This window comes from Asparagus officinalis, chromosome 10 (assembly GCF_001876935.1).
Source record: "Asparagus officinalis chromosome 10, Aspof.V1, whole genome shotgun sequence".
NCBI lineage: Eukaryota > Viridiplantae > Streptophyta > Magnoliopsida > Asparagales > Asparagaceae > Asparagus > Asparagus officinalis.
In genome coordinates, this window is record NC_033803.1 from 8,989,500 (window position 1) to 8,999,430 (window position 9,931).

Genomic DNA, 9,931 nt, shown 5'->3' on the forward strand with positions numbered 1-9,931 from the left:
TGTCCTTTAAAAATTAATGCTTTTGTTTATTAATAATATCCTCAATTAATAGATAAGGTTATTTACTTCCTACTTGCAACTTTATTTTTTAATGGATATTATTCAACTCTAATAAGATACTTGTAGTTGCAGTTTCATTCAAAATAATTTCATATTTTATTTTGAAGAAAATAAACCAATTTTTAATGAAGTTTATACTTCCAGGATTCCTAACTCGGCTAACCACCAAGCACTTGCAACGCCAAAAAAAGCAAACCATAATTATATTTATTTACCAAAAAGAGATCACGTTGGCTATGCCATCAAAATTTGGTTTTATATGTGCATATATTTAAATATAATATATTTATGAATAAATCTGAAATCTGTACATTTGGGGAAAAAATGAACAATTTAATATTTAGATATAATTTGTTCTCTCGTACCAGTTTAATATTTCCCTGGCCGTCGTAAAAACCTAGCTTAATTACGGGCCCATAGAAGAACGATAAAAAGCCCAAAACCTCACTTTTCTCAAAACAAAAAGGCCAATATGGTAATCTCACTCCCACTGTCTCCATATATAATCGCCCCGTGGCCTTCTTCTCCAAAACCCTAATCAAGCCTTTCTCGAGCTCTAGGCGCTGCAAATGGTACTCCTTACACTTTTTTTTTGTCCTCATTTTATTTATTTTGTTGGGATCTATGGTTTAACTCTGTGTTCTTTTCTCTAATCTCTACAGGCTCCCAAAAAAATCGTGAAGCCAGGCGCCCAATCGAAGAAGAAACCGGTAAGAGGTCATTCTGCTCAAAGGTTTTTGTCTAATTTTGTAGGGTTTTTGGAAAGGAGTTTGATCAAATACTGTAATTTGATGTTTAGGAGAAGGTTGTGAACCCTTTATTTGAGAAGAGGCCGAAGCAATTTGGGATCGGGGGAGCTTTGCCGCCAAAAAGGGATCTTCATCGGTTTGTGAAATGGCCGAAGGTGGTCAGGATTCAGAGGCAGAGGAGGATACTTAAGCAGAGGTTGAAGGTTCCTCCTGCTTTGAATCAGTTCACCAAGACCCTTGAGAAGAATCTTGGTAATTGATTTATCTGCTAATTTAATTTGATGTGCTTCTGTTCATTGATTAGTATCATGCTAATTGGGTTTTAACCCATGTCTCATGTATCTGTATGTTAGTAGAAAATTATGTATATAAGCTTAATATTGGCACATTGGCAGCATTTACACCCTCTACTGCAAATTGTTATTGCGCTCTGTATCTTCATTTGAGCTCACTTTAGATCCTTAACTTATTATTTTGGGCTTCTATCCGCTACTCAGGGTATTTGATTTCTTTTAGCCTATTGCTGATAAGCTAGAAAAAAGTAATTTGTACTTCAGATCCCTATGTTGTAGTTTAGATTAATTCTTCTTCTTTTTATGCAGGCGAGTATGCGGAATCGACTCATTTCCGCTTGGAAATGGGCTGATTCGGTCAATTATGTGGACAGCCGCATAATTGAGCGAAAACCGCATGCTCGCATAAAAAGAATATGTGGGCGTTTTTTAAGATGGGTATTAACGGGTTTCAGGTCCAAAAAATGAACCCGCAAATGTTTTAAACCCAAAAAATGACCTGAATGCTTATCCCTAAGTCCCGATTCCTTCTACAGCCTAGCATCACTGTCTCTGAAAAAGAAAAGAAACCCTAAATGCCTCTCCATCTTCACTGTCGATTATCCTCTTCACACCGGATCTCCGCGGATCTCTTCTTCACTGCCGGATTCCCTCTTCCACCGCCGACAAGATCTCATCTTCCAATCATCTCCATCTTCTTCCGGATCACCTTTTCACTGCATTTTCCTTGTAGTATTCACCATATTCTGTGGACTTCTCCTTTGAAGGTTAGAAATTCAAAGTTGATGCTTTTGGTCATTATAAAAGGTTCAAATGGAGGTGGAGGGAAGAAACATTAAGAAAGTTATTTCATTTTTGTTCGGCGTCTCATATAGAAAGCTTAAACAATCATCCATTTGCATTCATGAATCTTTGAACTTATGGTAAAGCTTGTAGACTATATGCTTATACTTTAAAAATACCAGTTTCATCAAGGAGGCTGCTATTTGCATTAAACTATTATTAGATACATCATTTCAACCCAATTGAGCTAATTCAGTCCCGAATTTACTTATTTTAAATCAACACCATCATCAGCTTTAACTTTTTATTTGTCGATGCAAGGACTCAATGCTCATCCACTCCTAGAATCAATGTGTTCCCCATTCACCTAGCTACCTTATGCTTGATGAAAGTTAAAAGGGGGAGCATATCATGTTGTCTCTTGATCCATTTTTGTTATACTAAGTGTGAATAATTAGACTCGGAGCTCTATAAATTATGATACCAGTTTTTGACATTCATTTTTGTGAATAACTATATTTTAAAAATTAAAAAATGCATAATTCTGTGTAATCCGATTAATCGGTGCATAATCTGATTAATCGTGACTCGCTCTTGAACCGCACGGGTAATAAAATCGCGTTTTTGAACATTGGTAATCAGAGAGAATCCAAAAGGGGTTTAGAAATAGATGCAAATCTATATTTGCTTTATACTAAAATAATAAACTTTGATTGCTAGATTTTGCCACTTGATAAATTCTTAGTAACTTTTATGTAATTAATATGTAAGCCTCGAAAGCCGAAATGTACTTACTAGCTGGATAGAAGTTGGAAATTTTGAAACTCTTAAGAACTTTTCCAGGCTCCTAAAACTTGCATTCATTTGATTGTTTTAGTATATAGTATAGAAAGGTTCTTGTTCAAGAAAATTATTCCATGATTTATATTATATAGTTTATGGAGGATTTAGACCAAGAGTGGGAGGATGATAGAGATGATCCTTAATAATAGACGATGAGAAGTGGGAGGTCCTAGTGGAATTGGAGAGGATTTGAAAGGGGTTTAAAAATAGAATAATGCTAACTACACTATTCTTTGCTGAACTACTTTCACACTACAAGAAAGAAAAATGTGGCTCCTTTGGTGAGTCATCGATTTTGAAGAAAGCTCAAGGGAATTGCCCCACACTTTTCTCTCTTGTAGTGTGGAAGTAGTTTTGGAAGAGTAACTTAGAAAATTATATACTAAAACAATGTTATTAGTTGTAAGGTATTGTCTCTTGGAAAATTCTTAGAGCTTCAGTTTTTTTACTTCTATGCAAATTGATAAACATTGGACCTTTGCCTAATAAACTTTCATATAATAGAACAAAATGGAAAGGGGGGATGCTAGAGAGAATCTTACTTAATGAAAATTAGTGATAGAGAGGTATTCTTAAGGGCTTTGAATAGATGAAGTGTTAATTATATAGAAGTTTAATAGGCAGAGCTGTAAAAAAGTTAAACTTGCTTGCCTAATAAACTTTCATGGAATAGAAGAAAATGGAAAGAGGGATGTTAAAGAGAATCTTAATTTATATCTATATCTATACTACTATAAAAAGAGGATTGGGGTGCTAAAACTTTTAATTTCCTTTTTCACCCTCTCTAGTTTTGATAAATTCTAACTATGCAATTCTCTCTAATTAATCTATCATTAAATAAATATAACCTCTTATTAATTATGAACCTCCTCAACTTTCTGAATAATTATAATTATCAATAACATTATAACTATTAATTGTTGAAAACTAATATAATAAAATAATATTAAATAAGTATACACAATTATTAGTAGTAACCAATTAAATTATTATAATAATCATTTATGAATTACAATTAAATAATTAACATAATAGTATAAATAGAATAATATATTACTAAATACTATAAAGAGTTATACTATAATTCAATGATTAATAAAATAAATAGAATAAATATTTAATCGCATAAATAGTGTAATTATTTTAGCATATCATAGAAATTATGAATTACACTACTAATTTAGTATTAAATTATTACATAAATTGAATAAATAATTTAATATTATTTTTCAAGCATTTTTCTCAAAGATAATTACATGATATTGAACAATCTATATTTAGTAATGATTGAAAACTAACCTTTCAAAAAATTATTTAATATTAATAATAGTACTATTAATTATTAGTGATAGTATAATAAAAATTTATAAAAATATTTGTAATACTAAATGATTTAAGTGCATAATTAAGAAAATTAAATTAGATAAATATTTTATAGTATAAAAATAGTATACTTATTTTACTAATATTACTTGAAATAAGAATTATAATATTAAATTAGGTAAATTATAGTAAACCCCATGAACTTTCAGCATTTTGTAGTAAATAGACCCTATGAACTTTCAAAATCACACTAAACCCCTAATAGCTTTTGTAAAAAGCTCCTAATATCTTTTAGAGAAATTACACCAAACCTTCAACAACTTTCAAATTGTCTTTTTATGCCATTTTTTGTTCTAATTCAAAGGGTTTATTTACAAATTTTAGAAAGTTATTATTGGTTTTATTTACAAATTTTAGAAAGTTATTGTGGGTTTTCTTTGAAACGGAAGTTATTATTGGTTTAGTGTGATTGTGAAGGTTCATAGGGGCTAAAAGTTTGTAAGGGCTTAGTATAATTTATACTGCTAAATAATTTTAATGAGAAGTACTGCAATATGTTGAAGGTATTGTGTAATATATAGGAAACATCAGGAAAAAAGCTAGTAAGATTAATGCAACATAGTTAATTCAGAATTAAGTTAACAAAATTTAAGTTGGAGGGGCGTATTTAAGAGAACTTATAAAATTGGTATTATATAAGAATAATATTAGATTTGGGGGACAATAAAAAAAGGTTAGCACTGAGCGAATCATTATAAGAAAAAATCAATTACAATAACTACACAATAATAACAATTTAAATTATTCAATAAAAAAATTTAAAATTTAAAACATGTACGTTCTCGTGCAAAACACGTGCATTATACTAGTTAATGAAAATGAGTGATACAGAGGTATTCTTAAGGGCTTAGAATAGATGGAGGGTTAATTATATGGAAGTTTAATAGGCAGAGCTGTAAAAGGTTAAAGCTTGCTCAAGTGTGTAGAAGTTGAGAAACTCTAAAAAATTTGTCTAAGTGATAAAAATTTGCAACCAAGATTATTGTTTTAGTATATAGTATAGTATAGATTTTTGTTTAAGAGGGTTGTTTCTGGAGGGTTTAAACAAAATGGAGGGAGTTATAGAAAGGATCGTAATTAGTGACAGAGGATGGGAGGTGCTGTTGGAATAGGAGAGGATACGAAAGGGTATAGAAACAAATGGAGATCTATTCTTCTTATATACTATAACAATAGTCTTGGTTTCATGTTTTTGCCACTTTGACAAATTCTTAGAGTTTAATTTTTTTTAACATCAACTTTGCAAAGCATCAACTTATTCTTAGCCTGTTAAACTTTAATATAATTGAACGAAATGGGGACGGGATGAAAAAATAAGTTCAATTAATAGAAACTAATGATAGAGAGGATAGGTGGTGCCTGTGGAATTAGAAAGGATTCCTAAGCAGCTTAGAACAAGTGGACGTTAATTACATGGAAGCTTAATAGGCAGAGCTTTGAAATGTTAAATCTTGCCTATTAATTGTATAGATGTTGAAAAACTTTAATAGCTTTTCAAGTGTAAGATTTGCAATCAAGGTTACTAGTGTGAACACCGTGCAAAGCACGTCATACTTTTTCTGCTACAGTAATCCCAGTTAACTGCTACAGGGTCTTTGAATTTTTTGAATTGCTACCATATCTCGTTTTTGCTACAGTATTCCAGTATTCCAGTGTGCTACAGTATTTTAAAAATCCAATGTCATGTTTGCTACAGTTAATGCTAATGTATCATTTACTGTAGTATGAATAGTAAATCATGGGTTCTCCCATTTGTATAGATGAATAGATAGTTTTAGTGTTAAAATATAAGTTATTGTTTTGAGGTATAGTATATAGTATAAATTTTTGTTTTAGTGTAAACTAGATGGAGGGTTTAGAACAAAATGGAGAAGGGAAGACGAGAGGGTCCTAATTAATGATAGGGAGGATGTGGCTACCGGTGGATAGTATATCTACTCTGCAGTATTATTACTGTAGCAACATGAAACCGGGCATTGGGTTTTTGAAAAAAATAGTACTGTAGCACACGGGATATTGTAACAGAGGCGAGATACTGTAGCAATCCAAAAATTGAAAACTATTATAGCAGTCAAAACGGGTATTACTGTAGCGGGGAAAAAATATGCCGTGCTTTGCGCGGTGTTCGCATTAGTATAGATGGAAATTTGAAACTCTTAAGAATTTGCCCATGGGCAAAAAGTTGCTACCAAGGTTAATTGTTTTATTATAGAGTCCCACTAGAGGCACACCATGAACCACACTCTCAACCACACCCCTACACTCTATAGTGCTAGTGGGTCATGCATGATATTTTTTTAAAAATATCATGCATGGTTCACTAACACTATAGAGAGTGTAGGGGTGTGGTTGAAAGTGTGGTTCATGGTGTGTCTCTAGCATTATTTTTTATTATATAGTATATATAGATAGATTCTTGTTTGAGAAATTTGTTGCTCTTGTTGGGTGTAGGATTTAGCCTTATCGGATGTTAATCTAAAATTATTTTTTTTTCCAAAAACAAGTGGTATTCATTATTCTCCTTTTTCTTAAAAAATACTTTGCATCTACAGTTCGTCACTTTCCAATTAAAGCTGATCTAATTTGCTCTCTGTCTTTAACTTGTTTGCTTTTCTGCCTGTTTGTTTGTCATGTTTGTATATATTATGGGTATATATTATTGGTCATGCTCATTTTATTATTTGTTAAAAGGTTTTTGAGTTAAGTTAAATCAATATATGCTTTTTCATCTTTTTTGCAGCCACAAGTCTGTTCAAGATGCTTCTAAAATACAGGCCCGAGGACAAAGCAGCAAAGAAAGAGCGGCTTTTGAAGAGGGCGCAGGCTGAGGCTGAAGGCAAAACTGTTGAGGCTAAGAAGCCCATAGTTGTTAAGTATGGGCTTAATCATGTTACTTACCTAATTGAACAGGTTTTGATCTCTTTGTCTCTTTTTAATCTCATTCCTCAATCTTCTATGTAACTAGATCGTGTCTGATAATTTTGATAACTGGACCTGGTCGGTCAAAATTAAATGTGTTAGGTTCTGAGTCCTGAACTAGTAAAAAATGATACAAGTACATCAGATCTGTGGATCATATGGACTTGTTTATGAGTTCTGAATAATTAGATATGTGCACAATATTGATTATGTTTTATGATTTATTTGTTATTACTAAGTAGATGTAAATGCCTTCATTTGGAATAAATCGTCAAACTACAGCATAACTAACAGTAGAGGGTAATAGTTATTTTTTTACTGGGCAACACTGTTTACTAAAGAACAATCTGTTAATTGGTTTTAGCTATCTTCGTATTTTTATTTTATCTCCTTGTTTAATAGGATGGATAAAGTGTCCATGAGCTATTTTTTTTGGGATGGGGGGTGGGATGGTTAAACCAAGATTTTTTAGGTTTGGTTTTGTGCTGCATGGAACCATATAAGGAAAATTGCTTTATTAGTAGCTGACTTCAATATGTGACAGTCTGGGTTTGATTTAAGTTTTTCCTTTAAACAATCATCAACGCCATAAGCTGGTTTGTTCACTTATCTTTTTTCCTTTCTCTTTTTGTTTTGGCAGAACAAGGCTCAGCTAGTGGTTATTGCTCATGATGTTGATCCAATTGAACTAGTTGTTTGGCTTCCTGCTTTATGCAGAAAGATGGAAATCCCTTACTGCATTGTCAAAGGAAAAGCACGTCTGGGATCAGTATGTTTCTTCTGCTATCTATTTGGGTTAATTGCATATAGATTCCCTGTAGTATCACTGTTTTCAACTTGCTACCCTGGTGGTTTCGTTGTTGCAGAAAGACCCATGGCTTAAATTTTTTTTACTCTTTTACCCACGTACACTCACCAATTTCAGCCAAAGGTAAAATAGCTGCCAAAAATTTCACCAAGGATAAAAGAGAAAAAAATCAGTCTTTCTGCAGCAATGAAACTACGCAGGTAGTAAGTTCAATACAACAAGACTTCGGGGGTCTGTGTGCAATTAACCTTAGATACGAACTTAAATGCTGATATGTTTTTCGCTCACATGTTATAGATTGTACACAAGAAAACTGCATCAGTGTTGTGCTTAACAACTGTTAAGAATGAGGACAAACTGGAATTCAGCAAAATCTTGGAAGCCATCAAGGTTAGCATGCTAAAACTTGTCTTATAATATGTGGAAATTACGTTATTGTGCGATCTAATTATTGCTTGTCTGTAGGCGAACTTCAATGACAAATTTGACGAGATTCGCAAGAAATGGGGTGGAGGAATTATGGGTTCCAAATCTCAGGCCAAAACTAAGGCCAGGGAGAGGCTTCTTGCGAAGGAAGCTGCTCAAAGGATGACCTAAGTTTTTCTGCTTGACATTTTTGTGTAGATTCCGGGATCTTGCTAGTTGTTATATGCCCCATGAAGACGTTTCTCTGTTAGCATTTTGATGAAATTTCGGCTGAGTTATTACATGTTCCCAAAGTTTTAATTTGATCGATAACAGAATGTTTCATTATGTGCTGTGATTGTCATTGCTACTGTTTGTCTAGTTCTTGTTCTGGTCTTCATTTGCATGTATATGATTTTGGCTTGCTTCTCGCTTGTTTTCTCACAATTTTTTCATGCATGCTGATGGTATTGGGATTTTGATGATGTAAACAGGTCAATTTGTTCTCCCATGCCTGCTTAGAATTGACACAGCGCACTGACTTCATTGGGACATAAGTTGTTTGATGAAAAAGAAGTTGCTTTTGCTTCTATTCTGAAATTGTGAAGAGGGTAAAGAATTAAAAGCAGGTTAATTATTCTAGTAAATTCTCATAGAATTTTATGGCTGTTTTTTCTTTTTGTTGGCTAGCTGTGTTCTTGTAGGATATTATACCACTGCTTAAAAAGAAGGGTTATTTATATTTAACCATTGAAATCATCAATATTTGCAAAACTACACCCAAATTATAGTATTTGCAAGGCTACTCCTTAAATCATTCAAATTGAAAACAACTGCCCCTCAACTTTTCTTCCCTCAAAAGAGTTGGACCTGCAAAAATTATAGTATTTGCTGGTTCCGAGTAATATTTCCCAAGCCGAGGTTAACCCAAGATTTCTAGCCGCGAAATTTGCTGCTACTAATGCTGGTGCAAGCAGCACAGTGTTCGGTGTTGGAGGAACTGCATCCCTTCGGGCGCCGCATTACTTTCTACCCCACTCATGGCCATCTCCACTCCCTCTCCCTTGCTTGCAACGGTGGAGCTGCAGTTTACTTGTTTGGTTAGGAGTCGTTGGGTGTCAAATGACGAACCATCAAATTTTAAGATTTCAGCAATCTTTTAGGGATGTTAGATCCTGATCGGAATGGCTTAGGAATCTGAACAAGTTAAGGCTTAGGATTAAGAGGAAACTGCTCCGATGAGAGTCTCAGAAGAAAACACGGCATCCATAATATATTTGAGCTTCTTCTTCCATTTTAAACAGCAGGTGGATCTTTTTTCTCACGATAGCAACTTACTTCCAGAATCATGATAGGAGACAAATGATAGGAATAGCGAAGGGAAATTACATTGAACATGGAGGATACAAAAATTATGGATGCTGTACTTCTTATATAAATGGAACAAACCTATACCAACCAAATTTCAAAATTGAATAACGACAACTGATCCTGGGAATGCGTCCGAATTTTGATCCTGAAATGAATCAAAATTTGTAAACTGGGAAAATTCTTTACCTGCTTAAATTAACAGAATACTTTTGTTAGTATTGTTTTAGGGGGTGTTTGGTTGCATTGTTTTTGAGAAATGTTTTCTCAAAAGTACTGACACATGACATTTATGTAATTAAGAGTTTTCTATACATTTC

At 33.2% G+C, this 9,931-nt stretch overlaps 1 protein-coding gene across 1 annotated transcript; it reads left to right on the top strand.

The window, feature by feature from the left end:
• Positions 553 to 8,624, top strand: LOC109825682 (60S ribosomal protein L7a-1). Its single transcript, XM_020392551.1, has 7 exons — positions 553 to 632; positions 723 to 770; positions 860 to 1,061; positions 6,852 to 7,021; positions 7,671 to 7,799; positions 8,136 to 8,228; positions 8,304 to 8,624. Exons 1-7 carry the CDS (start codon positions 630 to 632, stop codon positions 8,433 to 8,435), a joined length of 777 nt encoding a protein of 258 aa, XP_020248140.1. The 5' UTR covers positions 553 to 629; the 3' UTR covers positions 8,436 to 8,624.